At 35.6% G+C, this 26,074-nt stretch overlaps 1 protein-coding gene across 11 annotated transcripts in view; it reads left to right on the top strand.

The window, feature by feature from the left end:
* The window catches only part of MAP2K5 (mitogen-activated protein kinase kinase 5), a 235,931-nt gene that overhangs the window by 8,188 nt on the left and 201,669 nt on the right, over positions 1-26,074 (top strand). For all 11 annotated transcript variants that reach the window (XM_039865210.1, XM_039865221.1, XM_039865213.1 and 8 more), the window contains exons 3-4: positions 11,156-11,223; positions 25,827-25,896. In XM_039865210.1, coding sequence (XP_039721144.1) covers positions 11,156-11,223; positions 25,827-25,896 — 138 coding nt within the window. The remainder of the gene's footprint in view (positions 1-11,155; positions 11,224-25,826; positions 25,897-26,074) is intronic.

Genomic DNA, 26,074 nt, shown 5'->3' with positions numbered 1-26,074 from the left:
GTTGCCATAATTCTTGAAATCATATATTCTGATTGTTCTTAAGTGTGCAGAAAAGAAGCTTTGTACTTCCTACTTTTTGTTTTCTGGGTTCCCCGAAGTGGTTCAATGTACTTGTGTCCCCCAGGCTTCCAGAGTTAGGTTCATAGTAAAAATACTGATCACTTTTGCTATCATTTATTGGTGGCCTGCTCTGTACCCAGTGTACTAGATGATACTAGATTGTTGCTAATATTTACCACAACTCTGTGACGTAGGAACATTATACCTGTGAGCAAACTGAAGTTTAGAGACACGAAATAATTGCCAAAGGTGATAACTTGGAAGTGGTGAAGCCTCGATTCAAACACAGTCCTTTTTGGGTGTAAAACTTGCACTCTTTTAATGAAGCATGTTGAAAGCCTTTGAAGTGTGTTAAGTATGTTTTATGTGGTTTATGGGTTTATGGTTTACAGGTATGATGGAACAACTCTTGAAAAATTAAAAAACAAACATTTATGGTATATATTTAATACCGAAAATTATACCTAACAGAAAAAAAAGTTTAATCTTCTAGGTTAAGCTCTTAGACGTCTCATTCCTTCTTTCCCCAACAAGGGCAGCAGCTCTACACTCAACTGCATCTGGACAAGTTTTAGGTGACACACACACAGACACATACACACAGACAAAATAATGATAGTTTTTATGCTTAGATTATTGTATACTTTCCATTATAAACTTAAACTCTTAGTTTAGCTTTTTTCATGATTGTCCTAAGGTGACCTTATTTTCTGAACTAAAGGTCTGACCTAATAAATAGAATCTATGTATAAGAAACAGTTGGAAAGATATAGTTTGTAAACTAATTTACTGATATTTTTGAGCAGTTTCAGTGGTTAATTGATATAATAGAACAACTCTTGAATACATAAAACTTCAATCAAAGATATTTATAGTAATATATTTAATACCAAAAAGTATACCTAACATCAACTGATTTCTTATACAAAAGAAATGGTATTATATTTAGTGATATGAATGAGTACCATCATATTTACCTGTTTTACATAAATGTAGAGAAAAGGATTTGAGTAAGTGGAAAAGAGAAGAAAGGTCAGGTAATCTTACAGAGTCCTCATTTTTGAGAAATGCCGTCTCTTCACTGAATCTGTGGTCCCTCCAGATGTGGTTAATCTCCCTGTGTAGCTTTATAGGAGCAGGTAACATTTTGGGCCTGCCTTCTGGTTGGTTGTATGTATTTTCCTTCCTCACTTGATTTTGAATGAGTCGGTGGCAGAGACCATGTTTTATTTCATTCTTGCTCTCTTCTTAGTATTTAGCTTAGTGCCTTGAAGAAACACCTTTATTGAATAAAATGGAGTGTGACTTGTATCCATATTCAAATGGAAATTATAAAATGCATTAACCTAAAGCTTTTTTGAATTATTTGTGCTATTGCCCAGGCACAGGATATAATTGACTGGTGGTGGACTATTCAAGCTCCAGATTCAAATTCTCACACTTGACTGGGCCCGATGACCTGAGCGGGTAGAGGGTCTACAGTGGCCATTATTGTTTCTGACTTCTGTCCCTGGGGATGGTGTTTTTGAGGGGAGTTAGAGCTGGATGAGGGGAAGGAGGCCCATTTGTGCTGAATTCACCTCTTGAACTGATGGCCCTAAACCAGGGGTTTCTAACCTCTGGGCTGTGGACAGGTAATGGTCCTGGCCGGTAAGGACCTGGCTGCACAGCAAGAGGTGAGCAGTAGGCAGGCTAGCTAATAAACCTTCATATGTATTTGCAGCCACTCTCCAGCACTAGCATCACCACCTCAGCTCCACCTCAGATTAGATTAGATTAGATTATTAGATTATTAGATTATTAGATTAATCAGGGATTAGATTCTCATAGGAGAACCGGTCCCTGGTGCCAAAAAGGTTGGGGACTGCTGCCCTCAACCTCTTTCTTTTTCTTACTCTTTCTAGGTTCTTTCTTCCTTACAAGAACACAAATGAAAGTACTTTTCAATAGTTAGTGTTTGATATATTTTTTTTAATTGAAAAGGTATATCCAGAGGAAACCAGAACACTTAATTTGAAAATATATATGCAACCCTATGTTTACTACAGCACTATTTACAATAGCGAAACTATAGAAGCGACCTAAGTGCCCATCAATAAACTATTGGATAAAGAAGTTGTACATTTATACAATGGAATATTATTTAACCATAAAAAAAGAAATCTTACCATTTGCAACAACATGGATAGACAGAGAAAGCAAATACCATATGATTTCACCTATATGTGGAATCTAAGGAACAAAATGAACAAACAAAATGAAAACAGACGCATAGATACAGAGAACAAACTGGTGATTGTCAGATAGAAGGGAAGATGAGATGGATGAAAACAGTGAAGGGATTAAAAAGTACAAATTGGTAGCTGAAAAATAGTCACAGGAATGTAAAGTACAGCATAGGGTATATAGTCAATAATATTGTAATAACTATGTTTAGTGCCAGGTGGGTACTAGACTTTTCTAGGGGATCATGTTGGAAATTATGTAAATGTCTAACCACTACACTATACATCTGAAACTAATATAAAATGATATTGAATGTCAACTCTAGTTGAAAAGTAAAAATTAAAAATGAATTATGAGAATGAAGGTATAGATGACCTTTAAAAAGCAATCAAGCAGCATAGAATAAAGCAAAATGTAAAAGTCTCTATTTTCCCTAAGTCACTAGTTAACAGTTTCTTCTTTATTCTTACAGAAATTCTCTCTGTACATGTTATATACTATACTAGAACTAGTATCCTGCACTTGATAGTATACATTGGCCTCTTTCCAACATCATTGTATACAGATTAACTTCATTTTTTGTATAACTACATTATACTTAATTTTATGAGTGTGGCTTAATTTATTTTACCTATTGATGGACCAGTTTTAAGTTTTTAGTATTAGAAAAAATGCTGCAGTCAGCAATATTATCTTATATCTTCCCACATTGTGGAAGTATATTTGTAGGCTAAATTCATAGGAGTTGGTACTATTGAGAGAAAGAGTACCCGTATTTTACATATTAATAGCTATTACCATGTTGCTGTCCAAAAGGTAGAACCAATTTGTACTCCCACCAACAATGTTTGAGAGTGCCTATTTCTCTCCACCCTCATCAACTCTTGGTATTAGCAAACTTTTTGTCAATGTCAATTTGATAGGTGGAAAAGATTATTGTATTATTGTTTTATTTTGTATTTCCTCAATTATAAATGAGCTTGAGCATCTTTTCATATGTATTTTGGTAATATGTGTTTAATTTCTTTGAACTGTTTGTCACCTTTGCTCATTTTTCTATTAGATTATTTGTCATTTTTTAAATTGATTTAAAACTTTCCAATACTCAGAAAATTGACCCTTTGTCTTATATGTTACAAATATTTTCGTTTAGTTTACTGGTTTCAACTGGTTTTGGTCATTTTTTTCTCTTCTTTTTTTTCCATGGAGAAGTTTACATTTTTACATGGTCAGATTTATCATATTTTTCATTGTGACTTCTGGATTTATATCAAGCTTAGAAAGGTCTACTACATTCCAGGATATTGAAAAAACATTTCATATTAGTATTTTCCCCTACTTTAATGGGGTTAAGCGCGTACACACGTACATTCATATGTGTTTTGGTGTGTTTTTTTTTTTGTAAAACTGCATTTTTATTACAGAGTGGTTTTTGTTTTTGTACCATTTCCCATTTATTTTGATGAAAGAAGTCAGATGGGGATCCAGTTTCATTTTTTAAGCAGATAGACTGTTGATTCCATCCCAGCTATTGAATAATTTGCCTTTTCCAAGAAATGAGAACACTTCTGAGATGAAGCTAAATTCCATAACGATAAAAAATCTTGTATGTTTGCATATGTAGGCCCTACATAAGCTGTAGGAATCTGACGTTCGTATAGGCCCAAAGACCCCTGCTGATTTTCAGTTTTGTTAACAGATTAATGAGCACACTAACACATGAGGTGATGAAAATCAACTGTGCTCACTAATGAGTTCCCTGCACATATCTGTTACGTGTGTTCCTCTCTCTGAATTTTCTCTAGACAAGTTGCTGGATGATAAAATCTTACTAGTGACTTAAAAGATGCATTTTAAGTCTGTATAGACAAATGCTGACTTTTACCTATAAATACTCTATGGCACCACTTTTCCATGACACTCTGACCTCACATATCTTGGTCTGCAGCTCTCATAAATATTTCAAACTTGTCAAACCATACATCTGAGTTTGGGTTCAGAAAATATGATTATAGGCTAAATCTGTACTTATGTTTTTCCTCAACCATGATCATTTTATACTCACTTCTCATTGAATAGGATATTTTTTAGTTGTTTTATGAATTTCTGGAAGATTATTTGGGGTGGAAATTTTAAAACCAGTACATCATATCTCATTTTAAATTTGGCATAATGTGATGATTTAAAGCAAAATTGCAATCATATAAGTTGTAAATTCTTAGAGTATAGAAAAAAACTATAGCTCATTACTGGAGAAACACTTTTCATGTCCAAACAGCAAAGGCAATATCATTAAGAATAGTTGAGTGGAAACCCCTTTTTTTGGAGAAAAGTAGAAGTCATAAGATATGTGGAAATCATAAAATAGTTGGAAAAAAGTTTATTTTTAAACCTATAGTATATGTACAAGATAAATGGTTGCTTATAAGTAAAACTAGGTAGGTTAATGAAAAATTGTTATTCCCAACAGACCTACACTGAGTCTAAAATTATTTAACAGGTAACAGTTAATTGTGCATCCTAGAATTTGAAAAGATTGGAAGAGAGCTTTAATTTATTGGAATTTTGGTTCCAAATATCATTGATACAAAAAGTCCAAATTTTTTTTAGTCTTCTGAGAGTAGTTGCTTATTAGTAGTCTTGCTATTTTGCATGAGAATTAAGACGCTTAAGTCCTTAACCCAAGCACCAGGCTAGTTCCTTGAAGGCAATAGATAGTACTGCTCATTTTGGATCACTAGAAAGCCTAGCATAGTACCTGGCACATAGTACAAATTCAGTATGTATTTTCGGAATGCATGGATGGTTGAAGGAATGAAGTAATAAGGACAAGCCTTTAAATCTCATCCATCAGCAGATCCTACTAGCTCTATCTTTAAAATATATTCAGCGTTTGACGACAGCTCAAAGTCTCAGTGTGGTATAGGCCACCATTATGTCTCACCTGAACTAGGACAGTGGTCTCCTGAATGGCCTCCCTGTTTCTGCTTTTGCCTCTGCACAGCAGCCAAAGTGATCCTTTTAGAAGGTAAGTGAAATCATAACACTCAAAACTCTCCAGTGATCTCATCTTACTCAGGAGTAAAGGTCAAGTTCTTAAAATGTCCTATAGGACCCTCCATTTTTTCATCTGCCCCCAACCCTGCTCCACCATTACTTCTCTGAACTTATTATCTATTTCTCTCTCTCCTCTCATTCTGTTCCAGCTACTGTGGCTTTCTTTCAGTCTCTCAAATATGCCAGATATTCTTGTGCCTCAGGGCCTTTGTATTAGCTGTTGCCTCTGCCTGGAACACTCTTTTCCCAGATACCTGTATAGGCCAAACTCCCACATTCCCTATAGTTTCTCACCGAGAATGTAAGTAAGCTCTATGAGAGCAGGTTTTTTTTTTTTTTCTTTTTCAACTGTTCCCAGTGCTCAGGAAATTGCCTGCTACATAGTAGGTACTTACATATTTGTTGGAAGGAAGAGAGAAAATAAGTAAAAAATGAATCAGGAGGTGGGAGGTATGGTATGGAGCTAATTTAAAACTCATGAATATGAAGATTTGGCCATAGAAACTATGGCCTGTAGTCCTGTGCAGATCTTAGATTCCATACCTGAAAAGGGCTCTGAACTTGACAACTTTTCTGGTAATTTCCTGTTGATGTCTTTCTAACCTCTGCAATTATGTTTTCATTTCTTTCCTCTTGCCTTGGAAAAATGCCTTTGCTGTAGTTCTAATTGACTCACCGGGCACTGAAGGACTGTGACAAATGACATATAATATATTGCCTTAACTTTCCGTTGCTCTTTGTAGAAGCTAGATTGTTTCTCTTGAAAGCCCACTTGAGTCCTGTCACTGCAGTGGGTGCTGTTTGGCTGAGGCCTCCCCAGCATCTGCTGTTTTTCTGCTGTTTACTTGGTAGGCACTGTGCTTGCCATTCTGACCGCCCTTACCTGAGGCTGCCTCTCTTCCTCTATTGGGCCTTTATGTTCCTTCTCTTGGTTTCTGGATTGCATGTTGCCTCAAATAAAATCGCTAACAACATATGGCCTGTTATGATTCTCTTTTCCCAAACTCTGCCATTTTGTATATTTGTGACACACTGCAGATTTTGTGAAGATTGCTTCATAATATTTGTTTACCATCTGCTGCACTCTATTTGGTATCTTGCTAAGATTTTTGCCTCCATTTTAAGTGACATTAACAAAATCCAGCCAGTACATAGACTTTCTGGTTCTACTTTTGCTTCCCTAATGTGCTGGAAAATCATATTGCTATGCTCCAGGCAACTAGAGAAGCCTGGAATTCTCATTGTGAATCAGTGTATCAGATCTATCGCACCCACCCCCCTCTTGGTCATATCTAGTAATATATTTTTGGTCAGATGGCAAAGAACCTCCACATATAAGACAAGAGTTCAACTTATTTTTTCTACTTCTCTCTACTTAGTAACACTATTTTCTAGTGTTCTTCACCAACATATTTATACTTATAAAACTCTTTGTGTCATTTTAGTTAAGTTTGTATGATTTATAGTTCTAGTACTTTTTATAGCTAATCCAATTTGATAGATAGCCACAATATTTGCTAGATGGGCTGTATAAGTTCAGCTTTTTGTTGAGAAAAGTGTTTGAAGTTATTGTCATACTAAATTGCTTAGTATATTATACTAAATCTGTTTCTACTTTCTTATGCTTAATTAATTTATCACACCTGTCAATTCATTGTAATTATTTTTTAATTTTTTCCCAGCTTTATTGAGATATAATTGGCATATAACATTGAGTAAGTTTAAGGTGTACAGTGTTCTGATTTGATACACTTATAAGTTGCAAGATGATTACCACTATAGCATTAGCTAACATCTCTATCCTGTCCATTTCTTTTTTCTGATGAGAACGTTTTAAGATTTACTCTCTTAGCAACATTCAAGTATATGATACAGTATTATTAGCTATAATCCATGCTGTACATTAGACCTCCAGACCTCATTATACTTATAACTGAAAATTTGTACCTTTTGATAAGTATCTCTCCATTTCCGCCACTCCCCAGCCTCTGGTAATCACCATTCTACTCTGTTTCTCTAAGTTTGGCTTTTTTAGATTCCACATATAAGTAATATCATACTGTATTTATCTTTCTCTGTTTGACTTATTTCCCTTAGCATAATGCCCTAAAGTTTCATCCAAGTTGTCGCAAATGTTAAGATAACTTTATTTTTCATGGCTGTAATATTCCATTACATACACACACACAACATCTTTATCTGTTCATCTAGTGATGTATACTTACATTGTTTCTACATCTTGGTTATTGTGAATAATGTTGCAATGAATATGTGAATGCAGATGTCTCTATAAGATTCTGATTTTAGTTCCTCTGGAGCTATACCCAGAAGTGGGATTGCCAAATCATATGGTAATTTTATTTTTAATATTTTGAGGAACATCTATATTGTTTTCCATAGTAGCTGTACCAATTTGCGTTCCCACCAGTAGTGCACAATGGTTCTCTTTTCTCCACATCCTCACCAACACTTGTTTTCTATTGTCTTTTTGATGATAGCCATTCTTACAGGTGTGAGGTGATATCTCATTGTGGGTTTGATTTGCATTTCCCTGATAATTAGTGATGTTGAACATCTTTTCATGTACCTGTTATATGTCTTCTTTGGACTTCATTTTCTTTAGAGAAAAGTGTATTCCCACTTTAAACTTCTAAGCCAATGGTTTGCTCTTGGGGTGCACTTGGAGGATAGATAGCTTGGATTTTGCCTTTTGGCCAGAATCATCAGTCTTCTCATAGATGTGATTACTCTTCCAACTGTCTCTTTTTTGACAATAACAAGAAGTCTTCATTAAAACTACCAGTCACAATATTTAGGGTGAATCAGATAGTACCCAAAGTGCAATTTGTAAAGAAAACCAATATGTACACATAATGGGGTCACTTATTAATCTGTAAGAACTGTTAATCACTGTGTCATGTAAGCTTGATTTAATCCTCAGGCTTTATTAGAATGCCTCTTTCAATTTATCTGAAATCTTTCTCTTGGAGACAGACTTTTTATGGGACACTGCTTAACACCCTACCACTAAGTTGGCTCTTCTTGCCTTTTGGTCTCAGTTTTCTGCCCACTTAAAGCAAAGTACCCTGGTATTTCATAGCTGCCTTTTGTGGAACTGTCAAACAAGAAATTATTCTGGTGGCTGACTTCCCTCACAGTTTTTCGCTGAAATAAACCCTAAGAGATTTCATAGAATTCTAGAATTACAGAACCTCTTGTTTTAAGTAGCTATAAAGGTTCAAGCTCTGGTTTTGAGAGTTTAGAGAACTCTTGTTGTTGTTACTGATTTAGAGAGACTGTGATATAAAGAACTTTTCTGGAATCTGTGTCCTCTCTTTACAAATTATAAAAAGGTTTTTTACCTGTTCACAAAACTCCAAGCACTTCTTCATCCCACGTGAACAGTATCTTTTGAGGTCTTGTGTAGATTGAAGTTTGAATATAAGCAGCCCCTTTGTATCTCTGTAGCTAGCTGTGGTGTAGAACCAAGATTTACAAAAAGCTACTCTGTTTAGGCTGGAAATTTTACCAAGTTTGGGACTTTTATCGAGAACAAATCATTCTAGTCCACATCTAAACAGAGAATTTGACTTGGTTTTAAAACAAAAATGTTAAGTGCTTTCATGTGTGATAATGTACAACATTATATTCCTTTATATTATATGTTTTTTTTCCTCCTTTGTTTCCTTCATTTGTAAGAAAATCTTTTTACTTAACTTTGAAAATAATAGTTTCTAGAACCTATGTAGAAACTCCTTGTTTCCAAAACTTAAATGGCATTTCTCCCCCAATTCGTCTTTATAGATTCTGTAGCTATAATTAAAAAAAAAGAAAAGGAAAGTGTTAGATTCCTATACAGTCCTTTATATATGTAACATCTCTAGGAATGTACCTTCTTTGTCACTGAAAGAGACCACTGTGTGCCTTTTATACAGAAAACAGGCAGCTCTTGGTAGCATAATGCCAATAGTGACTTTAGACAGCTCCTAGCTATATAGATATTTAAACAGTGTGACTTGATGATACTGATTTACATCAAATTGGAGAACTCTTTGGGAATGAACCAGGATCGGGGAACAAATGCTTTAGAGAGAGAACCCCAGTGAGAGCTGTTGGCTTGATCACAGAGCTGAGCTGGCTCAAATGCTGGTTTCCATCATGATGTCACATTACTACTGGCTAGTGAGGATAAAAAGATAGTAGCATTTTGCTCTGAAATAGGCTAATTGGGAGACAACACAAGCTCCCTCCTAGGGTTCCCACGGTCTGTTCACCGAGCAGGGGTATATCTTCAAAACTGCCTCTGGACAGGAGGGAGGGCGGTCGGCAGAGATCCATGTGCTGATCTGAACTCGTGCTGTATTTTCAGTAAGAGTCCCCAGAGCATGTCATGTAACAGACACATCTTCATGACAAAAGATGTGTCTGTTTCCCCAGGCCTGGGATCAGGTTCTCCATATCTGATTAAATCAACAATTAGATGCCCAGGAGTGACCAAAAAATAAAATAAAATAACACCACTGATTGTTTTATAAATGTACCAGAGCCAAGATATCCAAATGAGGGAGAGGAGGCCCCTTTCTAGGTTTTCCCCTGGGAGCCTTTGTACTTCCTCCAACAATGCTGCTATTGCTCAAAATGTTTTTGGCATTTTTCTTTCAGCTGTACACTTAAAGTCTACCATATAGGGTGTTGACAGATCTTTATTTTTAGAAAGATGAAGTAGCTAACTAAGTATTTAGAAATAGCCAAAAGTAATTCTGAGTTCTGCTTGGCAGGTAGTGTAGCTGAGTGATCTGATGGACAATTCCATTTGGGTTTAAAAATGAGATCTTATAGTTGTTTCACTTGTTTCACATGGTCTGTCTTCAGGTTCTTTAAGCAGTTTGTGAGGAGATATTTCAAAACTATTTTGTATAAGAGAAACATAATTGAAATAAGTACATTGTTTCTGATTGTGGCCACTTTGATGATAGTTAGTCAAATGTATACATTCTGATTATGCATTTTGTAAATTCTTATTATCTTCTAGTTTTAAGACTGTTATTTCAAAATAGCATGAATCACCATTTGAAGCTTACTATAGTCAGAGTTCCCAGCACAAATGAAAACTTTCAGAAAGAAAGAGTGCTACTAGATAGGAAGGGTATGGGGAGAATTGTGTTAAAGTTGCTTTGCAAGTTAACCTTACTCTAGGTTCCCAGTTTTTGTTTGTTTTTTGTAATTTTTTTTTGTAAGAAAGGGAAGAGTAATAATGATCGAGTCACAGTATCCATATTGTAGGTTGCTGTGAGGTTTTTAAGTGGGTACCACGTGTGAAGCACAAATCATGGTGCCTTGTGTATAATGGTGTTCAATAATGTTAGCCATTTTTATCATGCTATTGTGACATGATGGGTTGCCTGGAAGAATGGAAGAATGGAAAAATAGAGGGATAGGGTTTTGTGTGGGACAGAAAAAAAGTACTGATAGTAGAACAGGACTGATCTGTCTTCAGTTTTTAAGTTCTCTAAACCAAACCTGTTTTAGTCATATTCCAGGTATACTTATTTTAAACAAGATACATGTCATGAATGGCATGAGCAATATTTTAATTTTCAGCTGTCCCTAAAATTTTTAATTCTTTGTTGATATTCTGGTTGTATTCTGAATGAAAAACAAAACAACAAACCTCAACATCTCCAAAAATAGAATGTTGAGGATTTGAATATCAGGTTGTAAAAACCAGTTGTATTGTGTTCCCAGCTGATGTGCTTTTTGTACATTAAAAAATGCAAATCTTACCACTTGCATTATGTTGCTTTTTAAACAGATGAAGATGAAGATGGTGATCGAATTACAGTGAGGAGTGATGAAGAAATGAAGGCAATGCTGTCATATGTAAGTATATTACAAATGAGGACTATGTTTAAAATGTTACTGTAATTGAGGATGCTGTTGTTTGGCATAGTGAAGATATAAATCAGTTGCCATAACATTTTTCTGTATAGTATATAAGGTTTTCAAAGATTTCTTTATGTGAAAGTTAAGGACATTCTTTTCAAAAGACACTTACTAATCATATCATGAACATTAAGAATAACGCATCTTAATGACTTTTGCATTAGGTATGGTGCAGACTAAATGGACTATCAATTTCCTGTATTTTTTATGCAGTACTTAAAGTGACGGCTCATTAAAAATGAACCCCTGGGCTCTAAAAAATTTTTCAAAATCTACTTTCAACTGGAGATCTCTTCACCCTTCCAAACAGACTACAGTTATAATGTAGCTGCAGGCTTAATACGGATACACAATTTAAAGATGTACTCTATTATTTTATGCACTAACCACCCCTTTACCCCCATCCCAAGATGAACTACAGGATTACTTACTGAATCAAAGTGATTTGAATATATCCTGAAATGACTTTCCTTTTGTGTTTCAAATTTCAATGAAAATTTGCATTAATGTTTGTCTCAAAGCTAAAGTAGACAAACAAGAGGAAAGAGTATATTTCTAAAATTTTAATACTAAACTTGAAAAATTCAACCACTGTGAAGAGATACAGCTTCCCTGAGCCCTGATTTGTGCTTTCCTCTTATTTTGTTTTATTTCCTCTTATTTATTTTATTTTATTTTAATTGAGTTTGTAATCTGTTTACAAAACCTTCTCTAGTGGCCCGGTGGAAAGAGCATTGGACTGGAAGTCCAGAGACCACTGCTCTCCTCTGGCTTCCTGGCCTTGGGCAAAAATCACTTAACCTTTCTGTGCTGTAGTTGCCTCATCTGTCAATTGTAGATAATAATACTTGTCCTTTTTACTGCACAGGGTCATTGTACTGATCAAATGGGAGAATAGACAGGGAGAGCCCTTTGAAAACTTAAAAGTTCTATACAAATGCAAAGTGGTATTATGGTGGAAATGATGGCATCGGGGTCCTTGCTTTTCAGTGAGACTAGTTTTTAGCCAACAGTTAGGTTGTAGGTTTTTGATAGACCTCAACTTTAACTCAGGATACTGTTTAATTGTAATGAAAACTGTAAAATGTCTGTATGGGTTTCTGCCAATAGTTTTAATTTAGGGTAAGAGGAAAGAGAACAAGAAGGATGGCATGATTAACAGAGCGTTGCATGCAGAGCTGCACAGAGTAGGAAAAGTCAATTTCCCATTGACTTCCCATTAACTTATTTGAGAGTCTTTGTGCACTGAGAATTTAGAGCAGGGCTCATCATCACCTTGAAAGGCAGAATAGGATGGTCTGCTGAAAGGTCTAGCACTGGTATTGATTGATTGGCTAACTCTCCTGAGAATGTGACATGCTTATTTTTAGAAAACACAAACACAGATGGGTTCTAGTATTTTCATATACATCTATTGCAGAGAGTACATTACTGACATCAGTGTACTGTCATTCTGTCTGTGACATAACCACACACAAAGGTGTGTTTTCAAAAATGTTCTTTTGGGAAGGTCTGACAGATTGTGCCTTTTAAGAATGTTGCTGCATGTGATCATAATGATAATAATCATCGCCGTTTTTTAAGTGCCTACTCTATGTACTAGATGCTTATGGTATTAAATTTCTTTGGCTTTAATAATCACTCTATGAGGTAGATATTATCATCCCTGTTTTTTAGATGAGGAAGCTATGCTTAAGAGACATGCCCAAGGTCTCAGAGCTAGTATGAACGTGAATATGGAATTTAAGTTCACTTTCTCCTAATGCCAAAGCCCGCGCTCCTTTACCATTTTATATTGTTTCTCTCCTCTCTATCTCCTTGCACATTAGGTTTGGGATCTTTTATGTCATCATCACTATTAAATTCTGAATGATTCGTGTTTATATAATACCGTAGTTGAGATATGTGTAGTATATATTCCTCATGATTTGTGCTTATTTTCTCAAATGCATTGTTTATTTTGTGCAGGAAAATATTAGTTATGTAATGGTCTTTAAACTTAACAGTTCCTGAAATTTCTTGAGAGCTGCTTCTTAGCCTGTAAAGAAGTCATCTACCTCATTCATACCCAATTATTTGGACTTCATGAACTAATCAATTTTTCATTTTTATATTAGAGGACAGAAATAGGATGGTAACATTTAATTTTACCAAATAAAAACATTAATACATAAATTAATAAGGTTATCTACTGTTAACCATCATTTTATTAAGAAAATAATGGGAGTCATTTAAAGATTAAAATGTTGAGCAGTAAATAATCTCAAAAGTAAAGATGACCATTAAAGTGAGTAAATTTAGTCTTAATGTTAAAAGTCATTATATTTTTCTCATTTTTATTAATTTGCCGTGGATGTTGAAAACTTTTTTTATGAATTGGCCGTGGTCTATGGATTGTGGTCAGGCTGATCAGGTCCAGATTTTCTCATTAATTCATTTAACAAACATTTAGAGATGGGAACCTGAAGCCCCCAAGGAATTTTAACTTAAGGTAGAGCTCCACTTTTCTGATTCTCAGTGCTTAAGCAGAATATTTTAAAATGGAAATATCCCTGAGAGAGAAAGCTTTAAGTCATTTAAAACCTAAATGGATTTCCTGTTCCTCTTATTTGTTGCAGTAGCCTCTACCATCACATACTCCTTGTTTATGTAGAGTAAGTCACTGAATAAACATTTAAAAAGCGGAGTAAGGAAGTCTTTTTCTAAAGTACTAACAAAATTGGTTGGCTGTCATTTTGATCCATGTTGGTTCTCATGGTTACAATTCCTTTGCATTCCAGTTTTGCCATAAAGAGAATCATTTGGACCTAATTTCACAGGAGCTTTTGGTTGATCGTCTTCAGTTGCCAACCTGTTATTAAAAATCTGCATTGGTTTTTATTTTTTAGGTTCAGTTTGGCTGTGAAAAACGTTGATTCCAGCATTTGGGTGGTGATATAAGGAAGATACTAACAGATAACCACATATTGTTGTTTAAAAAAGAAAACAACTTAGTTTTTCATATGGAATTCAATAAATTTGCAGTCACCTTAGTATTTCTTTAAAAGCCATATGTAGGGAAAGCAAAAATAGACACAAATTTTACCATAAATCCTTTAATTATTCTTTTCCATTGATTACAAAGGTTAAATGATTAAACAGCCTAATCTCTGCATAAAGTTATAAAAAAATTTTCAATGTCTAAGTTGTAATTTGCAGAATTATTATTTTTTAATCCCTTAGATGCAAGCATTTTCTGGCTTTGGGCCAACAGAAGCATGTTTTTATCAGTAATTTAAATAGATTTTTGTATTAGACCTGAAAATGTTGCCTTTTTAATTGAAAATTTATCAATTATTTAAATTGCTAGCAGCCTTAGGCTGTTAATTTTATGTGTGCCATAATAATGGCATACAATGTCTTTTGATATATATGACACATTGTGATAAGGATTTCTCATGACAATATCACATTGTGGTAAGGATTTGTCATGACAATAGGTTGTTGTGTGCTGTTAAATAATAACCAACATATTAAACCAAAGTCTGTTGTCATACATTAGTACCGTTTTATTTATTTAGAAGTTGTATTTTTTTTCATTAGATATATTTTTAAGAGATAATGAGGAGAAAACAAAGCTATAATAAATTGTCTTTTAAGAAAATGTAAAGTAATTTGGTCTCCAAGGAGATATTTAACGTATTGAGAGAATTCAGCAGCCAAGTGTTATTACAGCACCATTGTGATAGCTCTCTGCGTTTTTGTTATGAGTTTGTGTTAATCAACAATCTGTTTTTATGGCGTAGTTTCTTGTAAGTTATGTTGTTAGAATATTCTACTTCTGGGATCATGGCTTTTTCTTTGACACTATTGTATCTTTTTAATTCCTCTATAAAGTATTTTTTTAATTAGAATTTGAAATGCTTTATTAGAACAAAAAATACTCACCCTACGTATTCTGAAAACTACCTGATCATTGCTAATTTTTTAAAGAACCTATTAAATATTCCCTTAATGTAGTTTAAATCTTTTTGCTTTGTTTTCCCTCTCATTTTCTAGAAAGATTGAAGATAGTATGTTGCTTTTCTCCTTCCATCTTTTTGTATTTGTTGTCTGGTAGTGCTGGCTTCATTTCCTTACAACATCAAACAGTGCTGGGCCTTGTTTATTGATTTATCATAAACTTTATTTATCATAGAGACCCACTGATAGGAGGTGGTTATTTAAATGTTAACCTCCGCTTTTGTGTGACCTTTCATTAAAAAACTCAGCAGTACATCTTGGCTTTTGTAAATGGATTCATATTTGTTTTGCTAAATCCCGTGTCTAGTAAAGGATTTATTACACCTGGTTCTCTTGATACTCAGGCACTTGTAGGAGTACAGCACAGTAGTAACAAGAATTTCTTCATTTTGCCCATTCTCTTTTTTTATACCTTTTTTTTCCCACACTGCCATTAAAGTATGGGATGAGTTTCACTGTAATGCCTCCCATTATGGCCAAGCCTTTGTGTTTCAGTAGAGTGTAAGTATTCCCTTTGGTATACGTGACTATAGTGTACCTTGTTAGACATTGGGTGCCATGAGGGAAAATACTTTCTGACCTCTATAACACCTTGTAAATGGGAATATGATTAGCTTTATCCTAGTATGCATAACATGGAGATTGCCTCTAAAACCATAGTTACTCAAGTCGAGTTAGAAAGGAGGCTTATGGGTCACATCCAACACTTTCATTTTATAGAGAAGGATACTGAGGCCCAGTGAGGTCGGATTCAGTTGACGGTCACATTGCTAATGAATGGGAAGGCCTAGACATAGACCCAGGTCTTTTGATTCCCAGTCTCTTCACTTCTGGTGGTTTTAAGTGATGTTTTTGTTTTGACATCTGTTGAGGTAATATTATTAATACCATTGAATATAAAAAATACTCTGTGGGCTTTTGAAGTTCTAAAGATTTTTGTCCTTACCTATAAGGCTGAGTGTTACCACAAAATTTCTTGCCTTGTTAGGAGTTGAACATTTAATAGCCTCGGGGACTTTGCTGTTAGGAAGTTGCCTTCAAAGAGCGAAGAGATTGGAAGCTCATTTTTGCACATGGTGCTTTCATATATTCTCTGTATTAAATAGGTACTACTTTGAACATACTTTATATGTGGAAAATTAGCTCAGTCAAAATCATCTCAATCTTCGATAAGTGGTTAATCCCCTAATTCAAAGCAGTTCATCCAAACAACACATAATACAGTATATTCTCCTGGTGGGGTAGAGAAATGGTGAAAAACTGAATGAAATAAATAAATTGCTATGGAAATATTCTATTTTTTTACTCAAATAATATCATGCCCTAAGCTGTAAGTAAAGTTTTTCTCTTGTTTTCTCATTCTAGTCAATGAATAAAGCATTTTTTTCAGAGGTAGATTATTTTAACTCCCTTCAATATTTTGTCTGGGACATTTGAATGACCATGAAATAGTAATGAAAAATGTAGTGGTCCCTTATTTAGCCCCTATTGTGAAATATCTTGAGATATCTTTGCTTGCAAGGAGCAGAAGCAGTCTCAAATTTACATCCAAACCAGGGGTTTATTATGTGGCTCATGGTAGCAAAGGAAAAAATGAGCACAAGCAGGCCTCAGTTAGAGTGGCACCAGGGCAGGGCACTCTGGGGACCATGGGCACAGAAGCTTTTGACCACTTATATTTTTCATTAATGCGGCTATGCTCACAGTTCAGCTCCATCTCTGTGGAGGGCTCAGTGTAGCCTGTAGATTGGTTCCTCTGGGGTCCTGTGTTGTGACAGCTGGCACGAGGGGGCAGAACCATATTACATCAATTAGCCCCTTTGGAGCTATGGCTAGGAGCTTCTCTTCAAAGGAAATGATGGACCTCTAGCAGTAGGATTGCTGTGGGACGTAACTAAGGTGTTACCCTCTTGTTGGCAGCTCCTAATGAACCTCTGTGCTCTCAGGGCTAGTTTTATTTGAAACAAGAGGGGTAGTTTTCACATATATCTGAAATGTGAATGTAACTTTGCTACAATAAAGTTAGAAGAACTAGGAAATTTGTCCAAAAAAGCTATAAATTGAGGTAACTAAAAATTTCAAAACAAGTTGTTTCTCTCTAAATATGTTTCTCTATTATATATGTTCCTTCTTTTTTACTGCTATTTATTTATTTAAGTATAGTCAACAAACAATATTATATTAGTTTCAAATGTACAACATAGTGATTCAACATTTATATAACTTACGATGTGTTCACCACTATAAGTCTAGTAACCAACCGTCTGTCACTGTATAAAGTTATTATGGTATTATTGACTGTATTCCTGTGCTGTACATTCCATCCCCGTGACTTATATATTTTATATCTGGAGGTTTGTACCTCTTAAACTCCTTTACCTTTTCTGCAATTTCAACACCCCACTCCCCTCTGGCAACCATCAGTTTGTTCTCTGTATCTATGAGTCTGTTTCTATTTTGTTTGTTCATTTATTTTGTTTTTTAGATTCCACATATAAGTGAAATCATATGGTATTTGTGTTTCTCTGACTTATTTCACTTAGTATAATACTCTTTAGGTCCATCAATATTGTAACAATTGGCAAGATTTCATTCTTTTTTATGGTTGAGCAAGATTCCATTGTGTATAGATATACCACATCTTCTCATCCATTCATCTATTGATGGACACTTAGGTTGCTTCCATATATTGGCTGTTGTAAATAGTGCCGCAGTGAACATAGGGGTGCATATATCTTTCAAATTAGTGTTTTCATTTTCTTCAGATGAATACCCACAAGTGGAATTGGAGGGTTGTATGGTAGCTCTATTTTTTATTTTTATTTTTTTAAGAATTTTCATTCTGTTTTCTATAGCGGCTATACCAGTTTACAGCCCCACCAGCAATGCATGTGTTTTTTTTTTTTCCTCCACATCCTTGCCAACATTTTTTGTTTGATTTATTTAGTTTTTAATAGCAGTTGAACAGCAGGCCGGATCTTTATCAAAGCACTATGGGAACTGGTCAAATAAAGCAGTCTATTTATAAAAGAATGTCCCATTTGGCCTGCTATCTGCATGGGCTGATGGGCCTGTTTTATTTAAGTGGCAGGTTCCCCGAAGCTACTATTGAAACATTACCTCCTTTAGAAGTATAGCAGAATTGTTGCAGCCTAGAAATCAAGTAAAAGGTTAGTATAGTCCCTGCCTCAAGCTAACCATAGTAAAGACTCTGAAAGCCCGAGAGGATCCTACAGGTTTTGGACCCATCACTGAATACAAATTTAAACTCCTGCCAACGCACATTACCTTAAACTTGGCTAAGTTGAATTTCATCTGCTATTGGCTGCTCAAACCTCTATTAAGACCATCTGGAGCTCCCTAACATCCTTTACGGTTTTACTATCCAAAACAAATAGTGTTATCATTAAACTTGTCCAACTTACTGTCTTTTTCACTTCCAAATCATTAATAAGTACATCTATCCAATAACATTAGCCTATAAACAGGCCCCAGAGTTGTTCCCTGTTGACCTTTCACTGGAACACTTTTCATTGTGTTCTTTCTCATCATCTAATCAATCCATCACCATATGTGGACCCTTAGTCCAGAGTCATTTAAGGAAGAGCATGTGCGCATTGTAGTCACCGTAAGGCAAGGGCAGTGAGGTGAGTGGGGAGTAGTGGGGGGACCGGAAACCAGGTAAATAAATGTAGCTATTAATTTGATATCCCAAGTAGATTGACTTCATATGTTATTTTTGACTGCTGAAGCAGTTTTGTACTTCCTAATAGGTCAGTGTCACAGAGGGAAGGCCTCTTAAAGTATGAGAAATAATTGAAAGAAGGCATAATAGATGACACATCTGAGTAGTGTTGTAATTGAATTTGTAGTCATTTGACAGAGTTAGGATTGTTGGATTCTTCACTGAGAAAACTAATAAATTAACTGTGGACTGCAAATAGCTGGTTAGTTTATTGATTATTGCTGTAATTACTGACTGAGCTACATATAATGGGGTATGCTTGCAGTATTGACAAAACAGGAATTTGAAAATTTTATCATTAGTAGGAAAAAACCAGCATGCTATTTCTTATAAGTTGAAATACTGTACCACTTATGTTGTCTGTTAGATGGCATGCTAAAGAGAGATTTAGGAAACTGCTCTGTTTTAAATGTATAGAATAATAAATAAACCTCATTTGATGTGTAAGACTTGCCATGAATAAGTTAAAAGGTACAACCAACGAGAGTAGTTGCCATGTCTGTATTCCTGTCTGCCTCCTTCCCTTAAACATTTATGGAGCACCTATTATGTGTAAGGCACAGTGCTAGGCATTGTATGGCAGCAGCTTCTTAGGTTTTGTGGGGCACAGACCTTTTTGAAAATCTGAGAAAGTTGTTTGTTCTTTTCCCGGAAAATGCACACAGTGTGACAATTCACATATAATTTCAGGAACTTCAAGGATATCCTAAGGCCTATATAGACCCCAGGTTAATACTTCTGCATTAAGAGATAATAAAACACACAAGACATGGTCCCTGTCCTTGATGAACTTCCAGAAGAGAAACACACAGTGTTCCTTCTAATACCCTTTTACTTATTATTAGAGTACTGTAGTGATTGAGGAAAAGGAAGGGGATACTGACTCAGCCTTGATAAACCAATTAGTTAAATTCTACCTCTGTACTTGGTCTAAAAATTTCAGTGATCTCGTTTAGTGGTTTCTGTGTCACCCTATTGTTATAAATGTTATTCTGTGTACTGTGTACTTGGAAGTGGGAGATTCATAGCACTGTGCCCTATTTCAAGATTTTTTCCAACTACTTTATAAGGTTTCCCATATACTAGCTCCTTTGATTTTGATCTTCCTAACACTATGAAGTGAGCAAGGCTGGTATTTTCCCCATTTATAAAGCTGAGGATACTGAGGCACAAATAAATTGCATACCTTTCTCAAGGTCACACAGCTAGTAAATGTAGAGCCGGGACCTGAGATCACTCACTCACTGATTTGTTCACTTATTCATGTAGGCAGTTTTTCATACACTAAAAATTTATGAATAGTAGCTATCTGGCCAAGTGCAATGCTAGGTAGTGGAGGTACAGTGAACATACAGTTTATTCCTTCAAGGAATTCAAGGAACTCTTGGTCTAGTCAGGGAGATTAACAGAAAAGGAAACAGTATTCAATGTGGAAGGACAAGAAAAACTCATAATTACCAGGCAGAGTGATACATGCTATAATATGCTCAAGCATTAGGTGCTCTGTGAGCATAAGGAAGGAGCACCTCATCCAGCTTTGGGGATAGAGAAGGCTTCCTGAAGAGGATGGTGTCTAGATGAAATAAGCTAGGACAAGGGGACTGGGAAAGGTGTTGGGGCAGAGAGAAGCGTGTGTTTAAAGGCTCAGGGGAAAGGATATCTGGTGCACTCAGAAGGAGCTGCCTGTCATTCAGTGTGGTATGGACAGGAAGGGAGTGAGAAGGAAGGTAGACTGGATCATGGAGGGTTCTAGCTTAAGAAATTTGACATGGGGAGAATATGCAGAGTTAATAAGACTGGTCGATTGAGTGTGGAGAAGAAGGAAAGGGAGATGCTTTGGATTACTTCCAGATATTTGGTTTGGGAAACTAGGTCATTGTGATGTCACTCACTGAGATAGTGAACCCAGGTGGCATACGACAGGTCTAGGGCATGAGGGAGGGAGGAGTGGGAGAGGTAAGGGACTTGTTGAATTTGAAGAGCCTGTGGACAACCAATTGGGTATGCTCCGAATCTTAGGAGAGAAATCTGGGCTGGAAGTAAAGATTTGTGATTCGTCAGCTCCTAATTAGTCTCAATGACTCCTCTGGTAATTGAAACCTTTGAAATGGCTGAAGTTAACTCAAGGAGATTTTAAAATAAGAAGACAAGGTTGATGAAAAACCATGGGGAACTCCAGCATTTAAAGGAGCGATAAGGAAAGAACCACTTACAAGAACCTGAATAGAGTGGTTAGAGAGGTAGGAGGAAAACCAGAAGGGGTCACTAAAGAAGGAGAGAGAGGTCACCCATCAGTACAGGAATCTTTGCACTGTCCCATGCTGCCTCACACTTCCTCAGTCTCTGAAAGATCAGGTGACATGGCCTAACCACCACACAGGATATGAATGAGGAAGCCAAGCTCTCCATCAGCTCAGCAGTCTACCCAAGTAGCCCAGTTTATGTAGTTAAATGTTTTGAGATGCGAGAAATACGATGAGATAACTTACCTTTTGACTCTTAAATAGTAAGCATACATTTTATGTTCTGAGCGCATGGATTGGAATGAAGTATTTTTTGATTCAGCGATAAACCATTTGCTTCATCTGTGAAATAGGGGTGATGATACAGAATTATGAGAAATTAAATGAATGAACGTAAATACATAGTACTGAGCCTAACATACAGTAGGTATTCAGTGAGCGATAGTCGTTTCTGTGTGTGTTTCTTGCTCTCTCTTTGTCTCTGTCCTCTTCTCTCTTAATAGAGAACTTGTGCCTTGTAAAATTAAATAAACTGTGCTGTTTTGGAACTCAGGTTTTTTATATGGCAGAGTTCCATGAAGAAAAAAAAATGTAATTATTGATTGAATTGTGCCGTTAGAATTAGAATTAGGTTCATAACAAATAGGACACTGTTTGATAAACTTGCAAGGAAAACAAAGCCAAAAATTGTACTTGCTATCCCCTTGTTGAATCTGGCCCTCTGTTTCAAATTAATTAGATTTTTGGATAACTATGCTAAACTTTGTCACATCCTTATTAAAGTTGTTTAAGGATTTTGAAGAACATCTCAGAGGGACTCTGAAACTAATCTGAGTCTGGTACTGGAGATTCCATTAGCAATCACAAAACTGATTAATCTTTTACTCTGTTAGCTTATTGATTATTGCTACAATTACAGCATGTAACAGATTCTTCAAGGTATACAAGCGGAAAACATTTTATAACTGCTGCTGAGGTATTTAGTTTGAGCACAATATTTTGTACTTTTTATACATAATTGTTTTGTATTTTTAATTACTGGAACATTTCTACTCAGAAAGTGATGTGCTTAATATTGTTTAAATATTAGGAGGTTCACTTTTTAATTATCCAGCTACTAATAAAGCTTTACAGTTTACAAAGTGCCTTCACTAATTCTATTGCTGCAGTTTAATTTTGAGCTTCACAGTAGTCCTATATCATAGAGTAGATCTCTTTATTCCCATTTGAAGGAAACAAAGGTTCAGTGAAGTTAAATGACTTCCTGAAGAATACACAAGTTAATAAGTGGTAGAATCAGAATCGGATCCCATTTCAGTCAGTACATATTTATCTAAAACCTACTATGTGCAGGGCTTTATGTTAGGAGTGATGAAAGCCAGGATAGGATTATAGAGATTAAGCTCAGGAGGTTATTATTTGGATAACTTCAGATTACAGCTCTATTAATGTTATAGCGGTCGCTTTGTTACTTTTCTGTCCAAACTATGTTAAATTTGGCATACAAGATTTAGGATTTTGTTTGGTTTATTTCTTAATTTAGTTTTGTCTAGTAGAAATCTTTGTCATCATTGTTTATTTTATCACTGTTTGGAATAAAATTGAAAATAATCCCTTTTAAAGGGAAAATATATAAAAATAGAGAGGATCAAGATCTAAAAACAACTTGCTTTGCAACTTATTAAGTGCTGTCTTACATTTTCTTATGTGAGTCTCTCATTAATCCTCACTGAGGTTCTGTGCTAGGAAATGGCCAGTATTGAGACTCCTGGGTTCGAGTCCTTTAACTCCTTCAGGTGCCTTGCTCATCTCACAGGGCAGCATAGGCCTTGACCCATCAGGACTGCTCTGTGCCAGTAGAGACTGTGTGTGGCCTTGCATTTTATTTTTGTCCCTTAGGGCAGCGGTCCCCAATCTTTTTGACACCAGGGACCGGTGCTCCTATGAGAATCTAATGCCTGATGACCTGAGGTGGAGCTGAGGCAGTGATGGGGAGCGGCTGCAAATACAGATGAACCTTTGCTCACTCAGTATCCACTCACCTCCTGCCATGCGGTCCGGTTCCTAACAGACCATGGACCAGTATTGGTCACTGGTCTGTGGTCCAAGGATTAGGGACCCCTGCCTTAGGGAATGCCATGAAAGCAGTGGCCTGAGCTCCTAGGCCTGGTACCTTATTGGTGGCCCCTTGGCCCTCACCAGGCCTGTTCCTCAGAGGTCAGTTGCCTAGAGTGGGTCCACACCATGGATTTAATTACTGCCCTTTATAGTTTTCCTTAGTGGTGAATTACTTTGCTGTGTGGAACACAGATTCTCTGTTAATACAAACACAGATCAAACCCAGTATTTCGGCAGTAGAAAATGTTCTCTGGCTTTGGAAGAATTGTAGAAAACAAAGAAATACTACTTGCTTTAGAGAAACTGGCAAGTAACATACTTAATGTCATTATTGTGACTGTGTTAATCATAGTACAAAGAGATGATTATAGCTTGCTAAAAAATTCTTAACAATGATTATAAAAGGATATATAGTTTACCAGTTGATTTGGCACAAATCTGAAATGGAAAGGAAACCATTTTTATTTATTTATTTTGTGAAGTAAATAAATAAAGTTAGAAAACAGGTCAATTTCATGCATGCAAGGTTTTATAGTAGGAAAAAAATGCATTGCACCTGTTCTGACCCTTTACTTTTGAGGTTATATTTGTTTTCAAACTTGACCCCAAGCACCAGGTTCAGACAACTACATAATTAATTTGTTAGATAAAGCATAAGGATGTTTTATTTGTTTTGATTTCTAGGACTGTGGTGAAGTAGTAACAAATTACTAACCTATTGTACATACCAGTTAATTAAAGAAAAGCATTAACTATAAGGGAATACCACCACTGCTGTTGTCTTGTATCAGTATAAAAAGGCAGTAATTTTTTTGACAGCCACTGATTGGAAAGTTGCTTGCAGCCTTCCAGAAGCAAGGGGGTACATGCTGTGGATCAATAACCGGCAAATTTCCCATTAAAAAGAATACCTGAGCAATGTTCCAAATAGCCACTGGCATCTTAATTTTCCATAGAAACCTCAAATACTTGTGTGCTGAGGACAAGTCATTTTCGGACAATTTTTCCAGACTACTTGTTAACAGTTATTGCTGTCCCAAAAGGTTGACAGCCTACATGATTGATATTTCATTTACTTGTCATCACTGTTTGAGTAATGGCAAGCACCGTATTTCTGTGGTTTTAAGGAATATAGTCTCCTGAAAGACATTCGCCTTAGTATGTATTCCAGAGAATGTGTCACACATGTTTATGCTGTATGTATATAAGTTTTTAGGTACATAGAAGAGGAGGTTACCTTTACAGTTCGAAAGCCCTTGGAGAGAAGGGTACACTTTTATCAGTCTATAGCTATCAAAATCCATCTTCACTTTGGTTTTAGGGCAAAGAGCCTTAGACTTGTTAACTTGTGATTCCCAAGATGATGTAGAATTTCATAGCTCCCTTTATTTCTAAGGGGAAAAGAACCATTTGATTTTGCAATAATATAATGTACATTAAAATAAAAAGATATATGTGTGTATCCTCTTAAGAATGTCAGCAAATAATGATTGTCAAGGAAGAATTTCCTGAAACTGTGGTAGTTAAATAACATCTGTGTGTTTTTAACATAGAAACAATAAAGATAAAAAGGCTGCTCGGTAAAAGCCCCTCAAAACACAAAATCAGCCGTTTTCATCATTGATATTTTGCCACCAAGAACATCACTTTGTGTTGTTAAGTGTTAAGGAACTGAGGGCACAGAAGCCATCCCTAAGTTAGGTGGACATAGGATCATCGATTAGCATACTAAGGAAAATAACAATCAGACCACCATACAACCTACTACTGAAGGAATATGTGTTTCTGAAGGAGTGTGAATGCTTTTTTACTCGAAACTTTACTTTTTGTGCTCAATTTTAAAGTGAAATTTGATCTGTATTGAAGTGTTTATAATACTAAAGCATAAAAGATATGTTTGCTTGAAACTGGGCTGCCTTTTTATCATATTAATCCTATCATCTTTGGATGGATCATATCTTATTTGCTCATTCCACAGTCTCTATGATTTAGATTTCTGTTATCTGTGCATTTTATACTCAAATATGAATAATGTTTGATTAACTGGCATAGAGATCCAGGGTAAACGTGGGGGCATCGTCATTTTGCTTTGCATAGTTCAGGGGAAAAGAACAAAAAGCCAGTTGAGAAATTTCCTCTAAAATTTCTTCTAAAATCATTTAAAAAATATTTCTACAGATCAAATACTAAACTAAAGTCTTAACAGTTTTACTTTTATAGATAAATGACAGTGTGGAGGATAACACTATACTGGACTTTCAATCCTGAGTAGTCACTACGTCATTTTAATATGCAAATGGAGAAAAAGTATTCTTGAGGCTGATATGTATATACCAGCAATTTACAAAAGTACTATGAATTAAACAGCCCATAAGTGTCTGTTCCAGTATTCATATATTACTGAGTAATCTCTTTCTATAATCTCTTTGCAGTATTATTCCACAGTAATGGAACAGCAAGTAAATGGACAGTTAATAGAGCCTCTGCAGATATTTCCAAGAGGTAATGTTGAACAAATTCTAATCAACAGTAATTATTTCAGTAAACGGTTTCATCAACAGTTATGTTTTCCAAAGGTTTAAATGCACATAACATGATGTTTAGCTCTTAATTTGAAAAAAACAAAAGAAGTATTCATTATCGTGGGGATTGTAAGCTATATTACAGTTATGGCAGAGAA

The sequence above is a fragment of the Pteropus medius genome, unplaced genomic scaffold (genome assembly GCF_902729225.1).
Source record: "Pteropus medius unplaced genomic scaffold, Ma_sr-lr_union100, whole genome shotgun sequence".
Taxonomy (NCBI): Eukaryota; Metazoa; Chordata; class Mammalia; order Chiroptera; family Pteropodidae; genus Pteropus; species Pteropus medius.
This window is presented reverse-complemented; position numbering and strand designations above follow the sequence as displayed.